Source organism: Orycteropus afer, unplaced genomic scaffold (genome assembly GCF_000298275.1).
Source record: "Orycteropus afer afer isolate SDZICR_OR568_19922 unplaced genomic scaffold, OryAfe1.0 scaffold00119, whole genome shotgun sequence".
Classification (NCBI taxonomy): Eukaryota; Metazoa; Chordata; class Mammalia; order Tubulidentata; family Orycteropodidae; genus Orycteropus; species Orycteropus afer.
In genome coordinates this window covers 7,348,525-7,361,763 of record NW_006921706.1, presented here as the reverse complement: position 1 = coordinate 7,361,763, position 13,239 = coordinate 7,348,525, and the positions used below count along the sequence as shown (strand labels likewise).

Genomic DNA, 13,239 nt, shown 5'->3' with positions numbered 1-13,239 from the left:
ATCTTCCTTCCGAGGAGTGGCTGGTGGGTTTGAACTGCCAGCCTTCTGGTGAGCAGTCAAGTGCCTTAGGCACTATGCTACCAGAGCTCCTCCCCAATCTCTAGTTTAACAAAAATCTAGTTCTCCATGTAGGTCTATCCCATGGAAGATAACCTCTGTCTTCCTGCCACACTTTCCATGGCACTGACCATTTCCTCATTCTATTGAGTTATGACACACAACAGGCAATTCCACAAAGACTCGACAGAACCAAAGAATGAGGTTTGGAATCTCCTTCCTACTTTCAGTGTCTAGTGCAATATTTCTTAACCAAGAATTTTTTAAAAGATGTACATGCTTGAACCCCATGTTTACTTTAGAAAAAGCTTCCCAATGATTTGAGTGAATCTGATATCCATTTTCTGACCACCAACTTACAGTAGAGTTAAAAAGACATAAACAAAAACAAAAACATAATTGCCATCAATTCCAACTCATAGTGACTCTATATACAGTAGAGTAAGTGTCCAATAAATATGTACATAGTGAATCAAAGACTAATTTATTTATTTAGCTTTTTTTTTGGTAGGGGTCAATGAGGAACAAGTAGCAGAATTTTTTCATTCCCCATTTGGTGCTAATTCTCTCCACATTTCCCACTTTCCTAAGGTCCTGGATGTAGATGTGTCCCCTCTGTTTCCACTGGACTTTGGCTGTTTAGAGAGTAAAAAAAAAAAAAGGTATTGGCATATGAATAAGGGAAAAATATTCTAATGACTCATTTCCTACTGGTCTCATATATCTCCACTTTCTTCTTTCCTTCAAGCATGGAACACTATCAATTCAATTAGAATTTTAAGGGGTAAAAGCTCTATTCCATTCTAAAATTCATCTTTAAGAATCACATAAATCTTTGTATGATTTTCTTGTTAATGGGGACTTGGGTATAATCCACAAGGGAAATGAGGAAGGATGCCAACTTCTTAATACAAAACTTCTTCACCTCAACGTGCACTAGAGGCGCCTCTAAAGCAGAGGTCCGTAAACTGTCTCTGCAAAGAGGCAGAGAGGGAATAAATTTGCCCTTGCTGGCTACACAGCCTTTGTTGTTAACTACTTAACTCTGTCACAGACAATAAGGAAAAGAAGCCACTGACAACAAGAAGTCACAGATAGTAAGTAAACAGGTGAGTGTGGTTGTGTTCCAATAAAATTTTATTTACAAAAACAGTGGCTGTCCTGTGGGTCATAGTTTGATGACCCCTGCAAAAGTATTAATATCCAAATAAGAACCAGTTTATAAACATCAAAGGCTTCTTTATCCAAGAATTACGAGTAAAATAATGTTCTTCTCTAGAGTCGAAGATTAGAGCAGCAAGACTCAGTAAAACCATCACTTACTTTGAGGAAAAAGCACAATGCTGGTAAAAGTACATGTCAACCCTATTTCAATATCTATACTTATCTACAGATGAGCTTAATGGATTTTATACAAAGAATAATAAAATTGTTGTGGCTGGAAGACAGCTTGGGGATCATCTACTACCTATCACACCTTTAGTGAATGAGAAAATTGTGATGGATTTACTAGACCTATCCAAGCTGTGTAAGCAGAGCTGGAAACAGAGAGCATGGCCATCCTAACTCTGAGGTCCCACTCTCTCCTGCTCTCTTTCCAAGCAGGAGCAGTAGCCAGCCAGTTACCAGATAACTCTGCAAGAGTTATCTGTTTCAGGTATTGTTGTTCTAAATAGTCTTGACCCTGAAACTGAATTTTTGCTATTTACCAAGTTCACTGGTGGAAATCAGTAAAGACAGACAAAGGCCCAAACGCCTCATTTCATTAAATTCGGAATTGAAAGCATGCGTGTAATTATTTGTTCCTTTCAGAGTTTCACCATGTGAAAATGGCATGCTTCTCCTATGGCAATTATGTACTTTAAAGAAACAGCAACCCAAGGGTGGGGTTTGGCAGCTAGCTTCAATCTACTTGGGAATCACAAAAAGCAGGCACAACCAAAACAAACAAGCATACACCAAAAACCAGAGAATGAAAATGAAGAGTTATGAGACAGATACAGTCGAGAGAGTATTAGCTTTACAAAAGGAATTTTCACCTCATAAAATAATCCAGTGAACAGAATTGTAAAACTAGAGGAAGCAGAGGAGAGAATCTACATGTCTTGTGCATGAATTAAGCAAATGCCTGGAAGTTAGGTGCAAGTTTCATACAAGTTATCTGGGAGGCAGCACTGCTTAAACAGACACTTAATTTTGATCCACGGTATGGACCCAGACTTGTAATACTCCACACTCAGTCAACTTCATGAGATGGAGTCTCAGCCCTGGGTACTGAAGTGAATAAAGCAGAATGTAGGTTGAAACCAGAGAACTGGATGACTCTGGCAAAAAGGAGAGGTCTTCATCGCAGAGCAGAGATGGTTGATGTCCCTGCATTACATGTCCTTCCAGGTTCCCATGGGACCTGCCCTCAATTGCTAAAAGAGCTTGACCCCTGACAAAGACCAATGATTTCAGTGTTAATTAATGAAACTGTCAAATTAATTAACCCAAGCCTTTGTCCTCAGGAAAGAAAAAAAAAAAAAAAAAAAAACCTCTAATGCCAATACTGCTGCTTACCGGCCTTGACTGAACTCTATAGACCCAAACCCTCACCATCAGGACACAGGGACACCACTGACTGATTGCCCTAATAAACCCACCCACTGCCATGGAGCTGATTCCAATTCATAGCAACCCTATAGGTCAGAGTAGACCTGCCCCAAAGGGTTTCCAAGGCTGTAAATCTTTACGGAAGCGTACTGCCTCATCTTTCTCTCCCAGAGCAGCTGGTGAGGTTCAAGCTACTTTTGGTTAGCAGCTGAATGTTTTAACCACTGCACCACCAAAGCTCCTTATTGCCTTAATAAGGTCCTACCTAGTAAGCCACCAGCGTGAGTTTGTAAACCTACTTCCTCACAGCAGCACATCCTTTGATAATATGAATTTAGTGAATTAATAGCTCTCCAAACCCAGCATCAGATCACCCCAAGTACTTTACGTGGTTAACAGATACAAGCCTGAGAGGAGCAGCGCGTACCATTCACATTCCTACAATGCCTTCTCCATATCCTTCTGAATTATAGTGATCACACACTAGACCAGTATTGCAGGATTTCATTAAGCCATTTAATAAATAGCCCTCATGAAAACACCAGTTCCCCTGTCTTTGTCTATGAGAACTCCAACACCTACAAATGCCCACATATACTTTTCCATTGTATCTCTTTAGAGGATTCAGAACTATTTTCTTACACCTAACACAGCTTTTATTCCATTTAGAATAATTACCCTCCATCCCATTTCTGACTTTCAAGAAAAACAAGACACTTAATTGACCACAGGAGGACTCTCTCAAGGGCATTGGGCTGCAAAAGCTCTTCTGTGAGCTCACAGCTTCAGCTGATGTAATCTGCTACAAGAAGCTGACTTCTATTTTTAAATTGCACTCTTTCACTCTGCTTTCAAAGGGCACATATATCACACGTTGTAACTTCGTTTGTAAAATACCTCGTGGTATGGGCTCCCGTCCATTTCCCTCCCAGGGTGAATCATGCTGTCAGGAGGGTCGTCCAATGGCAAATAACCACCCAGCCCTGCCCATCTAAATTCATCCACCACTGCCTATCATTTGGTCTTTAGGAGAATCGCTACAGATGGCCACCCTCTCCAGGTGTCTGGTTCATCACAGTAATTTTGACAAGGACCAGATGACTAGCAGGGTCCTGCTTGAGGGTTGGGATCAAGCTTTTCACCTCTTTGTGTTTCCACCCCTTGATACAAACACTTAATAAATGTTTATTAACGTTGCTGCTGAGAGCTCTGTCACCAGGCTTACGTGTTTCAAAAGGGCCAGAATGGAAACAGATAGTTTGCTTTGTCTAATTTTAAGTTTCTCATTTGTCATTTTGGTCCATGCTCGCTGTGTGTATGTATAGCATTTTGCAAACACTGAAAAAAGCTTTAGTTGGAGGTGTGTTGTTGTTGTTATGTGCTGTCGAGTCTGACCTGACTCACAGTGACCCCTCCTTGGGTTTCCGAGGGAGTATCACTATGGAAGTAGATTGCCCATCTTCCTTCCGAGGAGTGGCTGGTGGGTTTGAACCGCCAGCCTTCTGGTTAGCAGTCAAGTGCCTTAGGCACTATGCTACCAGAGCTCCCTTAGTTGGAGGTGAAAGTACTATTTATTGCTACTTATTCTGCTTATTCCTAAAAAGAATGGAGAGTTCCATTATTAAAATGGTGCTACTGTGGGAGAAGAGAGAACACTAAATTTCCCTCTGGTTTACTTCCCTCTTCCTTCCACAGTCACCCCATCTGTCCTCTAGGTCTGTACAAAGGCCTCCTAGTGGCTCTCCCAGGCTCAAGGCCTGGCCCCTTCAAATTCTTTCTTCACATTAAAACTTGAGAGAGCTATGGAGAATCCAAATTTGATCATGTCCCTTCTCAACATACTTCCATTCTCCCTTTGCCCTCAGGGAGATGCCCCATCTGGCCTGGACCTTTTCAGCCTGATGCCACCCCTGTCCCCACACTCACCTTGCCTCCCATGATCTGATAATATAGACCTGTCAAGTCCTTAAAAGTGCCCTGTTCCCTTTCATCTAATGGCCTTTGTCCAAGTTGCTTCCTCAGCCTGGCCTCTGTTCGGCTGTTCCCACTACCTCTGCCCAGCTCCTTCCCACTCAGCCTTCAAGTCTTCCCCCAGGAAGTCTCTCTGAGGTGTTCCAAGTGATGCATCCATAACCATTTATCACACTGTATCATGTTTATTTGCTTTATCCCCAAACTGGAGTCCCTGGTGCAAACGGTTACACATTCCATTGCTGGCCAATAGGTTGGCAGTTCAAACTCACATGTCAATTTCTCAAACAGAATGAGACAGATCTGAAAATCTGTGTCCCAAAAATCACACAGCCTTGGAAATCCTATGGAGCACAGTTCTACTCTGCATGCATGGGGTCGCCGTCAGCTGGAATTAACTCATCAGCAACTAACAACAAACCAAACAAAAACCAAACCCACTGCCACCAAATCGATTCTGACTCAGTGACCCCACAGGAAAAAGCAGAAGTGCCCCATAGGGTTTCTAAGGATGTAAATCTTTATGGAAGCAGACTGCTTCATCTTTCTCTTGCAGAGCAGCTGTGGGGTTTGGACTGAAGATCTCTTGGTTAGCAGCTGAGTGCTTCATCACTGCACCACCAGGGCTCTTGAATAATAATAATCCCCAAACTATAGCAAGAGTTAGGAAGGCAGCCATATCTGCTGGTTCACTTATTATATCCCTCTGCAGGTTACCTGATAGGTGGCTGTGGTTTAATATATTTTATGAATGAATGAACAAATGAATGCATATTGAAGATTCTAACCAAGGGATCATACTAGTGAGGTACGATTTATAATTTTGTCTCTTCCCAAAAGTGTGAATTCAAAGAACGGAATGTGAAGCAAAATACTGCTTAAGTTCAGGATTCATCAGTTGAAAAATGAAGGTGGCAGCTGGTTCTAAAGAGACTGAAATCGCCCCCTCCCATAGCAACTCCTAAGGAGCCACCCGCAGCTGGGCCAGTTTCCCACATGCCTCAGAAACACATTTCGGTTACATGTTCTTGAGAGATAAATGGAGTCTCTGTTTAAAATGGAACTCCACTGGGACAAACCCCTAAAGCTTGCTCAAAGTCAAATTTCATGTTTAAAACCCAAGAGAACAGCAAATTCCACAATTTAAATTCATTCCAAAAAGGGCTGCCAGCCACAAATTATGCTACTTCTTACCTGCAAAACCACATGCCAATTTCCAAAACAGAATGAGGTCAGCTTCATATCTTGGTATAGCCCTAGAGGTTTGAGAAAATGTGGGTCTGGCACCTCAAACTCATTGGCTAGAATCTGGCCATCAGATATGTGAGTGTTATTGTGGGGCTAAGTAATGGGTCAACCCTGGGGTTACAGCAGGGAAAAGAACTAATTCACTCCACCCCTGCCCTTATGGAGATTCCAGTCTGATCAAACATACACTGGAAGATGGAGTTTTTGAAAAAAATACTCTTTTGCTAAGTTCAAAGTACACCACGTTCAGCTATTAAATTAAATCCAGCACACATGGGATTGGGGAGTAAGGCATCGTTTCAGCTACTTCTGCACGTCAAAGGAATTTTTTTAAAAAAACCATATTTTCCAAAATCAACAAATTGATGACACTAAAGACTGGGTAATGTTTCAGCATTCAAACCAAATGACGAAGGGCTTGGTTTTCATTACATCCTTACACAGCTAGTAACCACCCTCAAAACAAAACCAAATAAGCATAATTTTGGATGAAATTCTTATGCCTTCAAGTAATTGTGCTTACTTCTATTACCTGGCACATAAGAGGTGCTCAATAAATGTTTGTTGAATGAAAAAACAATAAGGGAGGAATTACTATAAAAATGCTTATGTCAACTTTAGATATGTTCTTCAACTTCCTTTTTTCTTCTCTTAGGATAAAAAATCATGCATATTTTCTGGTTTTCATTTCCTTGTCTGAGTTTGAGGAGCTCTGGTGGCATAGAGCCTAAGGCATTTGACTGCTAACCAGAAGGTTGGTGGTTCAAACCCACCAGCCACACCATGAAAGGAAGTCTGGGCAATCTACTTCTGTAAAGATTTACCATCATGGAAACCCAATGGGGGTTGTTGTGAGTCGGAATCAACTAAATGGCAGTGAATTTGGTTGTAGAGTTTTTGTCTGGGTTGGTGTGGGCAAGTAACTGAACTTTGGGATCATTTTCCTCGTGTATAAAATAATACCTGGGTCTTGGTCTATGAAGCTTAAAGGAGACACTAGATATAAAGTGTCTAGACCATGCCCTGCAGACACTTTTTTTTTCTTTTTTCACCCTCTCCGTCCCATCCTCCTCCACCCTGCAGATAAAGAGAGTGCCAAAGACAAATCAGATCCTGGATAGAAAGTCAGGAATCTTCTCACGTAGCCTGGGTTCACCATCATCTAGCTATCAACCCTGTACATTTTTATTTACTCTTTTGGGGCCTTGGTTTTTTCACTTATAAAACAAGTGAATTTTGCTTTATCATCTCTAAAGGACTTCTCTGCTCCAATTTTCCACGTGCTCAGAAGCTTGCCTCACCAAGAAGGTATATGCTGCTAACGGATGTTTATGATCAAAAATAAAATGGAACTTGATTTTCTTTCAAAGGGAGGGATTCTAAATTATAACCTGATTAGAACTTGAGCGAAAACATGACTTTCAAAAGAATTTGTTTCAATCCACTACCTAGGTCAAGAAATGGTGACAGCACTCTTAAACAACTGAAAGTGCCCCCTTATCCCGGCCCCCACATCTAACCCCTACAGCACCAGCGAGATTTTCTATTCAGAGGTTTCCCAGTGACGCACTTAAAAAGAAATGTAGGGATTTTAAAAAATATCACGAATTACAAATGGATCATTTGAAATAAGTAAGACAGTGGACACAATGTTAAGTCAAACCTATCAGTTGGATGATTTTTTTTCTTCTTTCACACCCTGAAATAGACCCAGTTAACCAAACAAAGAACTACCAGGATTGTACACAAGAAAAATGTCCACATTTCCATAAATACTCAATGTATGACTGCCACCCAGTGGTGGCATGTATCCTTGTAGATAAGAAAATTTTCTCTAACAAAAATACTTAAATAGCTAAATTTACAGAAGATAAATAAAGCTTTAAAAACAAAAACAAAAAACAACTGAATACAGTTCCTTTGCTGCTTACCATTTATGTCAGAGAAATTTAAAAGCATACCTATCTCCTCATCTATCTATTTTCTTTAGAGAAATTTCTGAAGAATTTTATTGCAATGGAGTCAGTATCACATTTTTCATTACTACAGCAAAACCTCACAGCTTCGGAATACTTCACAAAAAAGGAGTATTACGATTTCCAATAATTTTAGTATGTATTAGCAATTTAAAAAGATTTCCCCAAAAGTGTTCTCATTTTCCAGTTTCATTTGAGCTAATCTTGATTTTTAGTTATGCATGAGAAGACATTTAAAAGTGACAACCTTACAAAAAGTGCACATTGTATGAAAAAATATGACTTCAATTAGAACCAGTTACTAAATCCCAGAAATTTCCAGCTGTCTTTTCTATCTTATCCTTGGAGAATTATATATCACATTAATTGGTATTCTGTCACATAAAAAGACACCAGTGATGATTAATTGCATCCTTGGTGCTTTTGAGTTATGTCTTCCTCACCAGAGGGATTTAAATCACACCTCATTACCTTCCAGCAGGTACCCCTGTTGGTAATGTTCATAAAGCCTCCTACCTTCCTGAACTTCTCCATTTGCTTGTACAGGTCTGGATCAAGCTCCTGTGACACGTCCTTCATCCATAATAATGCCCCTCTGTATTCAGTCCGGCACTGCTCCATGCGGTTCACTGTCAGCCAAGTGTCTGAGATGGCCCGATGCCGAAAAGTCTCCACTTCTTGGTGAAATCGACACAAAGGATTTCTCAAGGCCAATCTAGGCAAGAGGATAAAGCCACAATTTTGAAACTAAGCTGGCTAACACTTTAAATCCTTGAGAGCTGACCAATCTTAAAGTTCTGAGCCTGGAAAGGGGCAGGAACACAGAAGACGCTCAATTATAATTGAGCGCATGTGAACTGATGAGTCAGCCAAGTACAATTTTGCATGTTCTGATCCCTTGGTTTATGTGACATAGCTGGATCACTGGGAAGAGATTCCATCAGTGTGGCTGCAGTGGTCTCTTGCTGGGGCAAAGCAGTCATTTGAAACTAGAACCAATCCTGTGTTAATGGAGGAAGATCATTTCTACTGTTGGGCACTCCTTGCCTCCTACTCCTTTGAAGCCTGGTCCTTCGAGGAGGGATGGACGCAAGCTTGAGTAGTGTCTCCTTGACTTGGCCATTTTGGAGTACTCTCCACAGGCCAGGGCATCTGCTGCTTGCTTCAGTAGTCAAAGTGTAATGAAGCATGAACAGAAACATATTGAAATGGTCTAGGAAGGGGAAAAGTAGATTTACTAAGATTCTACTGTGTGGTGGCACCTTCAGATAGGTTATATGATTTTGAGAAAAAAAAAAAAAAACTCTGAAAGATAATACACCCGAAATTACTGTATATAGCACAATGAAGTAGATGTAAAATAATTATAACATTGGCTATAAGCAACAGACTCTTATTTATTCAACAAAAATTGTTTCAGGCACATCAAACGTTGGATAAAATATTTCTTCATAGGGAAGGCTATTTTTACCTTTTATCCTCCTACCCCAAATTAGCAATGTCAGATGAATTAAACTCTTAACAACACACTACTCTTCACTAAGTTTCAAGGCACAGGTTGAAAAAATAAAATTAAGATGAACATTTGAATTTCAATTTAAATGTAAACTGATTGAGCTGACGGAAGGGAGCATGAGTATTAGTGATGTGGAGTTGGCTTCTGGCAGTTCCATCAATGTCTAAGTTGCCTAATATGGGAGTAGCTCTGCAAGCTCATATAAAAGCCACCTTTTACCATTTTCCCCTTGTCTGTAAACTTTGTTTTCTTTTGGTTTGTGTTTGGATTTTAATATCCAGCATCTCCATAAAATTCCCTTACTAACATTGTTCTACCTAGATGTTACAGGTTGTTTTCCAAGACACTGTTGTGCCTTTATGCAAGCATATGTTTTATTCTTGTTCATTTAAATTTAATATAGTTCATCAAATTGAATAAGCATGTGTAGCAATGACTACTAAATAACTCAGTGAAACAAATGCTAATGTGAAGGTTTATATAACTGAAGACTTCTACATAAAGAGAGAAAGGGTTCTCAACTGTCCCTATAAGGATTCAGCTCATTTCTGGACTTCTTAACTTCCTGTGGGTTTTGCTGATTTTCCTAAACTGGCTGAAAAGAGTCTCATGAATAAAGAAAGCATTCTCAATTTCTTTGTTAAAGCTGGACAGAAACTTTTGAAGATGGGATTACATGATGGCAGATGTTAAAATCTTGAAGGAAACAAAACATATAAAATCATCTTTTCTGTAACTTGCTTTGTATAAAACTCAGAAAGGTAAAAATTCATTCATTTGTGTCATCAGGGACTGAATCTAGATCAAGGGAAAACTAAATAACTGTAACTATCAAGCTTCAGCCAAAGATGACCCACTTCTTCATTCATGAGAATCTACCCAATGGGAATAAAGTGTGTAAAGGACTATTCCAAGAACATTTGTCCTTGAGAAGGAAAAAGTAAAAATGACCCAAGTAGTGAACAGAAGGGCTCAGGTGAAATGTGCCACAGTATGGCCAGATAATGGAATACTATGCTATAGATTTTATAAAATGTATATGTTAAAATGAAAACAAAACAAAACAAAAAGGTATTGGGGATACTTGACCAAAAGCATCAATTTCTTAAGCCATGATTCGATGCTATTTATGTGAAAAATATATTCAGGTATATTCCAAATCATGTTCATCCAGGTTTAAGAATTTTATATAATCTTCCTACTTTCTTCACATGTAGGAGGACTGGCTTAGATTTTATGTGCCTGATGAGCAGAATGTATCATGAAACCAGAGCCACCATACAGGTGGCTACCTTTCAATTTGCAAAGTTGGTTACACTGTATTAAATTATAGTTTACTAGTTTATATTAGGAGCCCTGATAGCATAGTGCCTAAGGCACTTGACTGCTAACCAGAAGGCTGGCGGTTCAAACCCACCAGCCACTCCTTGGAAGGAAGGTTGGGCAATCTACTTCTGTGGTGTTACTGCCTCGGAAACCCAAGGAGGAGTTGCTATGAGTCGGGTCTGACTCGACGGCACATAACAACAACAGTTTACATTAGTGTTAATTTCATGTATTATTTGCACTGTTGATTTTTTTTTTTTTTAACAGTTTTTGTTTGTCTCAAAGACTGAATTACATAACCTTTAGGTACCCTTTGTATGCTTTGTGAGATAGCTCGGGCCATACCTATGGAATGGTATAACTGAATAGCCATATTATAAAAAATTAATAACATGACCAGTAATGGTAACTGTTGCAATGATTGTGTCTAGGGATTTGGCTCCGTTTTCCATAAATGAATATTAATTTTGAAGTTTCCTGCATCATTCAATATTTTGCCCACAGAATCTGCCAATATTGCAACTCCAGGATTAATTTGTTCCTCAGTTCTTTCAGCTTGAGAAATGCTGAGTGTATTCTTTTAAAATTTTTTCCGGTAAAATTAATAATAATTACATGGTTAAAATATGAGAATTTATTCTGTGAAGGGTTTTTCAGAATCAATTATCCTTGTAAGGCTGGGGAAGTCTGTATATCATAGAAAGTATCTATCAGGGGCTTAGAAGTTAGTAAAATTTTAGCTGTTTTTTATTTTTCCCCTTTTGACTTTCTCCAGAGAAGAGACAGTAATGAATCATTGAGATAAGAAGGTGCAATTTCAGATTCTAAACACACACCCTTTTTGGAAGACTTGGGTAGAGAACTATTTAGAATGGTTTAACTCAACTATAAAAATGTCGTTGCCCATGAAGACAGGGCCAAAGTGTCCAAGAGTGGGACCATGGGAAAATGGACACTGTTGGTCTCTTGTTTGGAATCCATCTTTCTTCAATTTTCATGGGCACACCTGTATAACTCCCAGGTGTAGGCCACGTGCAGATGTCCTGCCCTTGGACCACAGGGAGGACAAATATTAAGAAGAAATTAACAGAAGGAATAAAAATGTTTGACAGTTTGAGTACATGAAATTTCTAGAGTTGAATATTTTTAGAAACTATTTATAAGCCTTATGTATGTATAATTCTGCCTAATATTAGTGGTTGACATTTTTCAGGGCTTGTTAGTTACTGGAAGAGGCAAGAGGAGAAGAGTGTCACTTTCCTCAAGCACAGAGCACAACTGTATGGTTATTCAATACCAATCAAGAAAATGAGTCATACTTGAGTTTTAAAAAAATTGTGACAGAGCTTATCAAATGTGAATGTGCATGGGACTCATCTGTAGATCCTGTAAAATACAGGTTCAAATATAGCAGGTCTGGGGTGGGGCCTAGATTCTGCATTTTTAACAAGCTCCCAGGTGATGCTACTGCTGCTGCTGCTTCTGCTCCAGGGACTACATTCTGAGCAGTATGGTTCAGAGCATCTTGAACACCTTTTCTCTGAAGTTAATTGGCCCCTGGAGAGCAGAGAAGGAACCTTCAACCGGGTCTCATTAGGCTCTTGCTTTAATCAGCTGCTGGAAGGGGACCAGAAGGATTGCTATGAGCAATGCTGAAGGTCATATATAAGCCTAGGACAGTACTCACAGTGATTGGCGTATGTCATCTCCTCTACAGACTAGAAGAAATATGAAAAAATTAAAAAATAAATCACCAGGCGAAAGATTATACACAATATCTTAATCAGAGCATGAAGCAGGAAGAGACCAACACCTGAGTACGGGGTAGCTTCTCAGTCTCAGGCATGAGCTTTCTAAAGAACCCCTTTCACATGTGGGTGGGTCCCAGGGTCTTTCCAGACTCCCCAAAAATAAAGTCCCGAAGAAGGTCACACACCTTTGCTGGGAAGAAAAGCAGAGGGCCTTTCCTGTAGCTTGCATCATTTTTCCTGCTCTGGTTTTATCTTGGAAGCCTTGGGATCGAAGAAATTTTCCCAGTTCATTTTCTTCTTGAGACAAGACTGATGAAGAAAAGACCAAACGGAGCCATGAACAATGAACATCACAGAGGGCAAGAAACAAACCACAGTGTCCATTCTTTTCCAAGGCAAAGACGACATGAAATCAAATCCAAATGGGAGGCTACAAGGTAAGCTCTCCCCGCCATTTAACTTTCATGCTGTTCTTCCATTTACAAAACGAGAGATCAAATTCACTTGAGTACATCTGTCAGTGAGTTTGGTGCCTGTAATCAGAACCAGAAAATGACCTCTGTACTGAAAAGCAAGCTGATACTATGCTGCTTCAAGCTGAAATAAAGGAGTTGGGTTTGTCGAGTATGACTGTGGGAATCTTTTTTTTTTTTTTAATTGTGATTTGGGTGAAGATTTACAGAGCAAATTCACTTTCCATTCAGCATTCACATATACTTTGTCTCATGTCATTGACCACAGTTTACCACAATGCAACAGCTCCCCTCCCACTTCCTCCCCATAGTTACCTCTTCCCAGT

The 13,239-nt window shown here is 39.8% G+C and overlaps 1 protein-coding gene across 1 annotated transcript in view; it reads right to left on the bottom strand.

Annotated features, from left to right (window-relative positions):
- Positions 1–13,239, bottom strand: part of ICA1 (islet cell autoantigen 1) — a 154,033-nt gene that overhangs the window by 107,665 nt on the left and 33,129 nt on the right. The window contains exons 4-5 of the mRNA XM_007944074.2: positions 12,626–12,749; positions 8,364–8,562 (exon numbers count right to left, since the gene is read on the bottom strand). Coding sequence (XP_007942265.1) covers positions 8,364–8,562; positions 12,626–12,749 — 323 coding nt within the window. The remainder of the gene's footprint in view (positions 1–8,363; positions 8,563–12,625; positions 12,750–13,239) is intronic.